Genomic DNA, 11,496 nt, shown 5'->3' on the forward strand with positions numbered 1-11,496 from the left:
AACATGTATATAACCACTCATGAATCCAACCTTACATAAACAGCACTTAGAAATACAGACGGTCTTATATTTACGCCGTAAGGCGTTTCCCTCTGAAATCCATCCCCATTTTTGCCTACGTGTCCTCCTTTGACGCCGTACGATTAGATGTTAGACGATTACAAACACTGGAACCGTCGATCAAAACAGTCACTGAGGCGGTCCAGGTAATGAAGAGCGCGGGGTGCCAATCGCCATTCCAGAGGTAGGGTTTCTCCAGTGGTGTTCTCCAGGCGGGCGTCAGGACTTGCCTCCCCTGGATCCCTCAGGACTTGCCTCCCCTGGATCCCTCCACGCCGCTCTGGATCCCTCTGAATCATCCATGCAATATCCCTCTGAATCATCCATGCGTTGTATTGCAGAGGTTGGCAACAAACCCTTGCGTAGTGCCTTTGTTTGGAAAACCAGTAGGTCTAGATGCAGCCGCTGAACATACGACAATTGAATTAACACAGAGAAGCTAAAACGGTGGTGTCAATGGGATTCACTCACACAGAAAGGCGGCTTTATCAATTGATGTTTGCTGACCGTGACTATGATAAACTCGATGGAACTGGAGACAGGGCATCTCTTTCTCTCAAGGACAACGACAACGCCAAGCCTCTTGTGACTGTTGACAACTGTTTGGAGAGGGGGTATTCTGTGGTGACTGTTCAGTGTAAAGACAGACCTAAGCTTCTCTTTGATATTGTTTGCAGCTTGACAGATATGGAGTATGTTGTCTTTCATGCCACTATAGACTCTCAAGGCCCACAAACTTTTCAGGTGTAGCTCCAGCAACTACAAGGGACTTGATTTTTCATAGGATCTTTGTTTTTTTTCAAATGTTTATTTCCTAATTTGATTTTGTTAAACCAGGTATAGGTGGTTTCAGATCACATCCCTAATGGGATTAATATTGAATCTAAATTAGGTTAAAGAAGAGTTGGGGTATTTATTTCCATTCTTCTCTTTTGTGATACAGGAGTACTACATTAGGCATACTGATGGTTGCCCCGTGTATTCAGAAGCAGAGAAGCAGCGTCTGATTCAGTGTTTGGAGGCTGCCATTAGACGAAGAACATCAGAGGTATGAGTCCAAGGATCGAATCCATGGTGGAAATTTATTCAAAACCCTAAGACTTGGGATTCCCAGTGCATTCAAATTTGATCCTTTTTAAATTTTAGTCAGCTTAGTGTGAGTTTTGTTGATGATATTTTATGAATTCAGGGTATGCGACTGGAACTCTGCACCAACGACCGTGTTGGGCTTCTGTCGGAGGTGACTCGCATATTTAGAGAAAATGGGATGTCAGTTACAAAAGCAGAGGTGTCAACGCGGGGTGATAAGGTAGCTGATGTGTTCTATGTGACTGATACAGCTGGAAACCCCGTTGATGCCAAGACAGTAGAAGTTGTTCGCCAAGAAATTGGACTAACAATCTTGCAAGTAAAAGACGACTGTATGCATACAAAATCTCCTCCAAGGGAACCTGCCATCCGATTCTCCCTTGGTGATCTCTTCAAATCAAAGTCAGAGCATTTTCTCTACAGTCTTGGATTGATAAAATCCTATTCTTAGATGTTGTATTTTGGGCCTCTTGCAATGGAATTAAGTAATTGCCTTTGAAGGTTGTATGTATGGACGATGGTTCTCTAAAAACCATCCTCGTTCATCTGTTTTACACTGTGACAATTACCTTGCTAAAGACAGAAATTGGGTACAGCAATGCCAGGATCTAGAAAGCACAATACCACTGGGATTTGCCAAATATGATTTGTTGATCATCGAACAGAAGACCAGCAATGGAGAACTATTCACCACACTGGCCGAACATGGCCCTGTCATTTGATGACCCAGGAATTGCGAAATTGACCTCATCATAGAGAAGTGTGCAAAATTGGTAGATCTGAAAGAAGACAGCACTAATTACAGTGGTGGTAGGAGAAAGGAACTAAATCCACCTAATCTAGAATTGCTTATACAAGTTGTACAAATTACAAGCTGATAAATAGTCTTTGTTCTACAAAATGACAACTCTTCAAACTACACAGGTAAAGACCATTGATGAATCATAGTGTTAACATAGATTCTAGTGCTTGACATAGATTCTTAGCACTTCTTGGCCTTGTAGGAAGTAAAATACTCCTTTTAGCCACTGGAGGTTTCCTTTGAAAAGTAGAAGTCACGATCCCAAGTCTATCTGCAAGAATTGGGCAGACTGAAGGAGAAGGCGTTGGATTCTGGACTTCTTGCTGAACATCTGAATTTGAAAGGTGTGTGATTTGGTAGGAGATTGGTACAGCACGAGGTGACAATTTGGGGCAATTGCTGGTATTTTTTGCTTTCCTTCATCGAATAGGAACTGCACCCCACCTTTCTGTTTAGAGATTCCTGGTCAGTGGTATGTTTTCGCTGGATCAGCTAATACAGTGCTTCCCCCTTCTTTCTTAAATCATTTGAATCCACTGGCACTTCTGATCACTTGCACTTCTTATACCGTTGTATTGATGATGTAAAATATGTAAATAATTGTATAGCAAATTCAATGGAGTTGGCCTCTGGATGATCATAGTTCATTGTTTGTGATCGACTTGACTGGGGGTTGGCCTCTGTATAGCTCTGTATCCTCTGTTTCTTTATCAGCCCATAATAATAAAAGTTTATTACAAATGTGTGTGGTGCTTGTTTGTGCTATTGTTCTTTGTATTATGTTTGGCACTTTTTATGAAGTAACCGCGATGATGATACTTTAGGTATTTCGTGGCAATGTTGATTTGCTCTGTCTGATTTATAAGATTTATGTTGTTATTTCACGAGAGGTTGCTATGCGCTGTATCATCTCCAAGTGCAGCCGAGGATAGTTAACAACAAATCGTGAAGTCCTATGGAAAATGAGCTTTCAAAGGATCTAAAGAAAGTGAATTCTCAAGGAATTTATGTCTTATTTTTAAAACTAAGGTTTTAAGTATATCACAATGTCCTTTAAATGTCCTCAAGTCAATGGTAATGGTTGTTAGAGAGTCGTGGACTTACAGGAACGAAGAATAATGAATTTCAAGAAAATGTTGTGCTCAAAGATATCTTTACAGTGTTGAAGTACAAGTAAGCATTTCCTGACATAAAATGGATAACTATATAATTTTAATGATAAGACAATCGGTATGATTTATACATGGCTTAAAATTAAAAGTAACTCATCTAAAATAGGAAAACAATCAACGTTAATCATCTTAAATGCATTTGGATCTTCATATCAAATACTTTGATTTGCAAAGCTTGGGGACCTATCTTAGATACTTCGACAACGACAACGCCAAGCCTCTTGTGACTGTTGACAACTGTTTGGAGAGGGGGTATTCTGTGGTGACTGTTCAGTGTAAAGACAGACCTAAGCTTCTCTTTGATATTGTTTGCAGCTTGAAATATATGGAGCATGTTGTCTTTCATGCCACTATAGACTCTCAAGGCCCACAAACTTTTCAGGTATAGCTCCAGCAACTACAAGGGACTTGATTTTTCATAGGATCTTTGTTTTTTTTCAAATGTTTATTTCCTAATTTGATTTTGTTAAACCAGGTATAGGTGGTTTCAGATCACATCCCTAATGGGATTAATATTGAATCTAAATTAGGTTAAAGAAGAGTTGGGGTATTTATTTCCATTCTTCTCTTTTGTGATACAGGAGTACTACATCAGGCATACTGATGGTTGCCCCGTGTATTCAGAAGCAGAGAAGCAGCGTGTGATTCAGTGTTTGGAGGCTGCCATTAGACGAAGAACATCAGAGGTATGAGTCCAAGGATCGAATCCATGGTGGAAATTTATTCAAAACCCTAGGACTTGGGATTCCCGGTGCATTCAAATTTGATCCTTTTTAAATTTTAGTCAGCTTAGTGTGAGTTTTGTTGATGATATTTTATGAATTCAGGGTATGTGACTGGAACTCTGCACCAACGACCGTGTTGGGCTTCTGTCGGAGGTGACTCGCATATTTAGAGAAAATGGGATGTCAGTTACAAAAGCAGAGGTGTCAACGCGGGGTGATAAGGTAGCTGATGTGTTCTATGTGACTGATACAGCTGGAAACCCCGTTGATGCCAAGACAGTAGAAGCTGTTCGCCAAGCAATTGGACTAACAATCTTGCAAGTAAAAGACGACTGTATGCATACAAAATCTCCTCCAAGGGAACCTGCCATCCGATTCTCCCTTCGTGATCTCTTCAAATCAAAGTCAGAGCGTTTTCTCTACAGTCTTGGATTGATAAAATCCTATTCTTAGATGTTGTATTTTGGGCCTCTTGCAATGGAATTAAGTAATTTCCTTTGAAGGTTGTATGTATGGACGATGGTTCTCTAAAAACCATCGTCGTTCATCTGTTTTCCACTGTGACAATTACCTTGCTAAAGACAAAAATTGGGTACAGCAATGCCAGGATCTGGAAAGCACAATACCACTGGGATTTGACAAATATGATTTGTTGATCATCGAACAGAAGACCAGCAATGGAGAACTATTCACCACACTGGCCGAACATGGCCCTGTCATTTGATGACCCAGGAATTGCGAAATCGACCTCATCATAGAGAAGTGTGTAAAATTGGTAGATCTGAAAGAAGATAGCACTAATTACAGTGGTGGTAGGAGAAAGGAACTAAATCCACCTAATCTAGAATTGCTTATACAAGTTGTACAAATTACAAGCTGATAAATAGTCTTTGTTCTACAAAATGACATCTCTTCAAACTACATAGGTAAAGACCATTGATGAATCACAGTGTTAACATAGATTCTAGTGCTTGACATAGATTCTTAGCACTTCTTGGCCTTGTAGGAAGTAAAATACTCATTTTAGCCACTGGAGGTTTCCTTTGAAAAGTAGAAGGCACGATCCCAAGTCTATTTGCAAGAATTGGGCAGACTGATGGAGAAGGCATTGGATTCTGGACTTCTTGCTGAACATCTGAATTTGAAAGGAGTGTGATTTGGTAGGAGATTGGTACAACACAAGGTGACAATTTGGGGAAATTGCTGGTATTTTTTGTTTTCCTTCATCGAATAGGAACTGCACCCCACCTTTCTGTTTAGAGATTCCTGGTCAGTGGTATGTTTTCGCTGGATCAGCTAATACAGTGCTTCCCCCTTCTTTCTTAAATCATTTGAATCCACTGGCACTTCTGATCACTTGCACTTCTTATACCGTTGTATTGATGATGTAAAATATGTAAATAATTGTACAACAAATTCAATGGAGTTGGCCTCTGGATGATCATAGTTCATTGTTTGTGATCGACTTGACTGGGGGTTGGCCTCTGTATAGCTCTGTATCCTCTGTTTCTTTATCAGCCCATAATAATAAAAGTTTATTACAAATGTGTGTGGTGCTTGTTTGTGCTATTGTTCTTTGTATTATGTTTGGCACTTTTTATGAAGTAACCGCGATGATGATACTTCAGGTATTTTGTGGCAATGTTGATTTGCTCTGTCTGATTTATAAGATTTTTGTTGTTATTTCACGGGAGGTTGCTATGCGCTGTATCATCTCCAAGTGCAGCCGAGGATAGTTAACAACAAATCGTGAACTCCTATGGTAAATGAGCTTTCAAAGGATCTAAAGAAAGTGAATTCTCAAGGAATTTATGTCTTATTTTTAAAACTAGGGTTTTAAGTATATCACAATGTTCTTTAAATGTACTCAAGTCAATGGTAATGGTTGTTAGAGAGCCGTGGACTTACAGGAACGAAGAATAATGAATTTCAAGAAAATGTTGTGTTCAAAGATATCTTTACAGTGTTGAAGTACAAGTAAGCATTGCCTGACATAAAATGGATAACTAAATAATTTTAATGATAAGACAATCAGTATGATTTATATATGGCTTAAAATTAAAAGTAACTCATCTAAAATAGGAAAAACAATCAACGTTAATCATCTTAAATGCATTTGGATCTTCATCTCAGATACTTTGATTTGCAAAGCTTGGGGACCTATCTTAGATACTTTGACTTGCAAAGCTTGGGGACCTATCTTAGATACTTCGACTTGCATAACTTGGGGACCTTGGACGAATCTAACCAATTAGTAATTTGACCTTCCATTGCGAATCAACAATATCCATAAAAGGTCAAATTGTATGATGAAATTGATGTTTCAAAGCTCATTTGTCAACACAACTATCTGAAACTTTTTAGAGGTGAAATTGTCTTATGTACACTCTACCATGATTGCAATTTTTTAAATCCAAAACATAGTTCAAAGTTTCGTAAACTTGTCTTTTGTTAATGACTCTGCAAAAATATTAATGATGTGATCACTTATCTTGCAATAAATAAGATTCACAATATCTTTATTTTGTCAAATAATGGGCATGAAGCTTCCACATACACTATTTTACTATGAACAAGAAGATTCACAATATCTTTATTTTGTCAAATATTGGGCATGAAGACTCCACATACACTATTTTACTATGAACAAGAAGATTTTGTATTGCATAATACATTGGAATCTATTGCTCAAATGAGAAGCCAACCTCATCCATTATGTGGATTCACATTGATTTTTTCAACATTAAATGCACCCTTATATTCAATTTTAGTGGTCAATAGTTCTGCCTGCTTCTTACAAGACCAAAGTAACTGACTAGTTTCATATTCTTAATGCAGTACTTCATACTGTGCTAATATGTATCTTTCATAAACAATCCTTTTTGTGGCCTCTAAGCAGCTCTCTTTCATATCCTACATGGATTTGTAGACCACACTAACATCAAATAATATATCAAATCTGCTATGAATCAAGTAAATGAGGCTCCAGTAGTCTTCTTGTAGAGAGTACCATTAATTTTCAAAGGCACACTCAGTCAATTTCTCTCTTGATTGATATGGTGCCAAAAATGGTTTATATTGTTCCATCCTAAACATGTATAATGAATGGCGATTTATATTTAGGTAAATAAATATATTGTTATCCATTTGCAAAACTTGGCTTCCATAAGGAAAAATACAACACACTCAGGTTTGTAATTCTAAATATCTCTATTTATTGTTTTTTCAAACCCAAAATTAGGTTGACACTACTTCAATTTATGATTAAGTCACCAACATGTAAGTATTATCGCTTGCACATTTATGATTAAGTCACCAACATGTAAGTATCATCATTTGCAAAATATAAACACTACAATCAAATTCATGATGCTTGAAACCAAAACTAATAATCAATCAATCTTCTTATACCACACTATGGAGGCTTGCTTCAAAGTGTAAAAGGATTTCTTTAGTAGGATGTATGTTATAACTCTTATACAGAATGAATAATGTGTGAAAGAATAAGTAGATAAGAGTTCATATTTGCAATAGGTGCAAAGATTTCAATGTAGTCAATATGAATATGATCTTGTTGAGAGAAGATTTTTGTCACAAGTAAATTTATGTTTCTCAATAACACTTGTAGATGGTAAATTTAGTCTTGTAGACCATTAGACATTTCATCACATTCTTTCTTTATGCAGATGGTAAATTTAGTCTTGTAGACCATTAGACATTTCATCACATTCTTTCTTTATGCCTGGGGAACTAAGTCAACTTTTATTTTTCATCAAAGGAATTGCACTCTTTAGTCATATCATTCTCCCATTTAGATTAAACTTGTGCATCTGAATGTCTATTGAGATCAATTCCTTTAGGATACATGCCATGAAAGCAACACTAACACACTATTTCTATCAAGTCTTTCTTGAGTCATTTATCGTACCTACATTAACATCGACAACTTCAATTGTCTTAGTCAACCATTGGAGAAGACAAATGTCCCTTATAGATGGAATTTTTGTATTAGATTCACCATGAGAATTCATAGTCAAATGATTAGATAAGCCATTGCTTGTAGTCAATTATATTGGAAAAGATCCACTCGAAGTGAAATCCGTTACACTAGTTGATTGCCTAGTGGAAAAGCTAGTCAATGCATTAGTTAAGGTTGTATAATAATATGCTGATATAGAATTTGTCCTAATCTCAAATGCATCATTGCTTAATAATCCATATGGGGACTTTATTTTGGCAATCCTTGGAAGTCTACTTGTTAAAAGACAACATCCCACCTGCAAATAACTTTTCATTTTATTAGAATGAACAATTTGTAGGCATTTGCCAATTTGTAGCAATTTGTAACCTTCATGGCCAACCTTCAAGCAACAAAATTTGTTACAATTAGATGATTTATCAAATAAAGAACAGAGCTTCATACATGTATCATTTTTATTTTTGCAATCATGACTCCCATCATGACCTGCCAAGTTTCGACATTCCTCCAATTCATTTCCTTGGTGTGATTCAATAGAGAAATATGTGCACTTTTCATCGCAACAATGGTTACCCATACAAGAGTGATCAGAGGAATGACCCTTCTCTAGAACACACCACCAAAAACATACAGAACATTTACAAACACATACAGAGAGTCCTTGTTTCAGTTCTGCAAGTGATAAAATTGCCTCTAGTTGCAACTTTTGTACATCAGCATTCCCAGAAAATTTTGCAGTGTTGCAGTGAAGCCACTTTTCAACACGATCGCGCCGTCTATCAGACAATGCCACTAAGAAATCGAGAAATTTAGAGTGCCAAAAATCACCATTTTTGCCTCTCCTTTCCAAGACACATTCTAGTTTCGATCTGAGATGATACAAAATTTTGCCATTTGACATAGATTCATCCAGAGCTGCAAGCTCCAAGCCAGTGTCATGCAAATCTAGAAGGAGATCCCCAATTACCATTGGAGCATCACTTACCTCTTCCTCTGAGTCAAATTGGCAGCCTTCAAACACTGAATCATGATTAGATAAGCCATTGCTTGTAGTCAATCATGCATGGATTCATTTGACTATGAATTGGCTTTGGATAATACAAATGTATTGCCTGCATTCCAAATTGTGGTCAAGGAGATTTACACTAATGTGAGCAAGAAAATGCTGAATTCAGATTCCTATAAGTCTCAATTGTCTCTCAACAGAGTTAATATTATGGATGTATATGGAGATGGGGATGGAGTGGAACCACCCAAGACAAAGAATTCTTGCTGCTGAGGATTCAGAGAAAAAGCTCCTTTGTTTCTGGGCCTTCTTCAAACAATTGTTTGTGTCCTTAATTGGAAGAACAAATATGCAGCATAAGCTATCAGCATGATGATGCTGCTGACTCTAGACAGTTGTAATGTTGATATAGCTACTTCACTATATGCCATAGATTGTTGAAGGGCCAAGGGTGCATGAGACACAGTGAAGCCATCATGAGAAGACTGGAGTCGATTCCAGAAATAACCTACGTCATATAGCAATACAACACCCATGGTTAGGCCCTAATGAATGAATATCATGAGCAGGTCGGACTTGTTTTGGTGGCCTAGGTTGTTAAAGAAAAACTAAAAATATATCACATGCCTTGTCAAACTGTTGTTCTTTTTTCATGTTGGCAATTCCTCCACAAAAGAGAGATGTGCCAAGCACAAAAAGTAAGTTGGAAAGCACAAAGCCTAGTAGAGAATACTTGACCACATTGGTCTTGCCATGGTAAAGTGCGAACACTGCAATGAGCATCTCTGTTGCATTTCCACATATGGCGTTGAGCAGCCCGCCAACTATAGGAGAATTAATTAACAATATATTTGCATCAGTTACTTTGAAATGTCAAACACTTTCTCATATATATCAATTAGCTCATATCTTGTATCCACAAATATGAGTACATAGTCCATATACATATAAGAATCTCACTTGTTGGTCCAGTGTAGAATGCAATTTGTCTGCAACAATTTACAACAAAACATCAGATTGTAGAACCAACAAACATAATATTTTATGAAGTCACTACACTGCAGTGACCATTCCAAGTGTATAAACAATTGCAGTACAAGGTATAGATTACACATAACCTATGTATATATACCATGCAATTTTTCACTTACTCGGTGACAAAGCCTATACGTTCAGCAAGAGGTGCAAGGCCAAGCAAACTTATGATGAACACCCAAACCTGCAAACAAAAGAATGTGGAAAATGATGCCAGAAAAACTTACAGAAAATGTCAGAAATGATAAACTTTCAAGTAGCATGAACCCTCCGTCCTTTCTATTGATAAACTTACAGAAATGATGCTACTTTCAATAAAGAGCTTGAAAGACAACTTGTTATTGTTAGATTGCTTACAATAGATGGGCTGGAGCTTCCATTTCTGGTTGCTCTGTTTCTTCCACTCAAAGAGGATGAGTTCATTTCCATCACGTATTCCTCCAACATGGCTATCTGCAGCTTTCGCATCCATATTCAAATTAATGTTGTTCACAGGCCTCAGACATTGATACCTATTTCCAACATCTGCACTTAAGGTCCACAGAACAGACTGCTCTGCCTTGTCATGATTATAATCTGCCAAGTATATCTGTTCAACAACATTCAACAAAAACTATGGATTAGGGGACCACCGTTGTAAACAACTCTGTTGCAGCCCATAATGCCCAAGACCCTGGCATTCCGAAACCCTGAGTTAAGGTGGTTTATAGCATTGCAGTGAATAAGACTTCTCTACATATCGAGAGGAGAGGCTATACTAAACAATGAAACTAAAAGGAAAAGGGAAATAGAAAGTTTTACCTGGTCCCATTGTTTATCCCCGTGTTTCAGAGCATGTCTGGCATTTCGAAACCCTGAGTTAAGGTGGTTTATAGCATTTCAGTGAATAAGACTTCTCTACATATCCAGAGGAGAGGCTATATTAAACAATGAAACTAAAAGGAAAAGGGAAATAGAAAGTTTTACCTGGTCCCATTCTTTATCCCCGTGTTTCAAAGCATGTCTGGTGGCCTTGTATATCGATATGGATACCTAGTTGTTGTTCATGTGAATTCATTTGTTTAAGTTCACCTTCAACTAGGCAATCTTTAAGGTATCTAAACAAGTTCAATGGATATTTATGACTACTTTTATTTTATTTCATAGCCACTTTAACCCCCGAATAGGGTTTTCGGCATGGCTTCCTCAATTCAAACTCATTATCATCGACCCTTGCTTTCAAAAAAGCCCATTCACATTTCAATATTCTTCCACACACTATGCCTTACGGCGTTTCCTTTGCAACATTAGGTGCAAATGCTAGTTTTAGTCCCTGTCTATGTCACGACCATTGCAATCACCTCGTCGTCAATGATCACATGATTTTAAAAGATATTTGCATTAAATATTGAAATCTTAATTATAAAATAAAATGTATATAGAAGTAATGTCTATAGAAAATTGGTATTAGTTTATCAAATCATTTTAAAATAATTTTCACAATTATTTTAATAAATAGGGTTGATATAAGTTTATTGGATATATTAATCAAATGTACAACCACATTTTAAAATGTGGTTGACATTAATTTATTGATATTATAGATATGAATGATATAAGTTTATTGGATATATTAATCAAATGCAAAA

General features: G+C 37.1%; 1 protein-coding gene and 2 long non-coding RNA genes across 5 annotated transcripts; 2 read left to right on the plus strand and 1 right to left on the minus strand.

Moving 5' to 3' along the window:
* The first annotated feature begins 220 nt into the window (after positions 1-220).
* On the plus strand, positions 221-2,572 carry LOC149202103 (ACT domain-containing protein ACR4-like). Of its 2 annotated transcripts, XR_016253492.1 has the most exons (4): positions 221-804; positions 1,004-1,108; positions 1,250-2,073; positions 2,154-2,572. XR_016253492.1 is itself a non-coding variant. In XM_089399895.1 (3 exons), the coding sequence occupies exons 1-3, from the start codon at positions 517-519 to the stop codon at positions 1,598-1,600; spliced, it is 744 nt and encodes a 247-aa protein (XP_089256021.1). In that variant the 5' UTR covers positions 221-516; the 3' UTR covers positions 1,601-2,572. The 2 variants fall into 2 exon arrangements, 1 of the variants encoding a protein (XP_089256021.1); XM_089399895.1 differs by having other exon boundaries at positions 1,250-2,572.
* Positions 2,573-3,457: 885 nt separating this feature from the next.
* On the plus strand, positions 3,458-4,073 carry LOC149202104 (uncharacterized). 2 transcript variants are annotated; one of them, XR_016253494.1, is made up of 3 exons: positions 3,458-3,505; positions 3,705-3,809; positions 3,951-4,073. It is a non-coding gene; the product is annotated as an uncharacterized LOC149202104 (long non-coding RNA). The 2 variants fall into 2 exon arrangements; XR_016253493.1 differs by lacking the exon at positions 3,458-3,505 and having other exon boundaries at positions 3,540-3,809.
* Positions 4,074-10,088: 6,015 nt separating this feature from the next.
* On the minus strand, positions 10,089-10,878 carry LOC149202105 (uncharacterized). The gene is made up of 2 exons (XR_016253495.1): positions 10,835-10,878; positions 10,089-10,457 (listed from the first exon to the last, which is right to left on the minus strand). It is a non-coding gene; the product is annotated as an uncharacterized LOC149202105 (long non-coding RNA).
* Positions 10,879-11,496: the final 618 nt, after the last annotated feature.

Source organism: Pinus tabuliformis, chromosome 2_1 (genome assembly GCF_031772625.1).
Source record: "Pinus tabuliformis cultivar Carrire ecotype Pingquan chromosome 2_1, CPIR1, whole genome shotgun sequence".
Taxonomy (NCBI): domain Eukaryota; kingdom Viridiplantae; phylum Streptophyta; class Pinopsida; order Pinales; family Pinaceae; genus Pinus; species Pinus tabuliformis.

Excerpts from the sequence above, each read along its gene's own strand:
- LOC149202103 (XM_089399895.1), top strand. The coding sequence starts at position 517 with ATGGGATTCACTCACACAGAAAGGCGGCTTTATCAATTGATGTTTGCT. Across the intron at positions 805-1,003 it reads AAGGCCCACAAACTTTTCAG|GAGTACTACATTAGGCATAC; the intron begins GTGTAGCTCCAG and ends TTTGTGATACAG. Across the intron at positions 1,109-1,249 it reads TTAGACGAAGAACATCAGAG|GGTATGCGACTGGAACTCTG; the intron begins GTATGAGTCCAA and ends TTATGAATTCAG.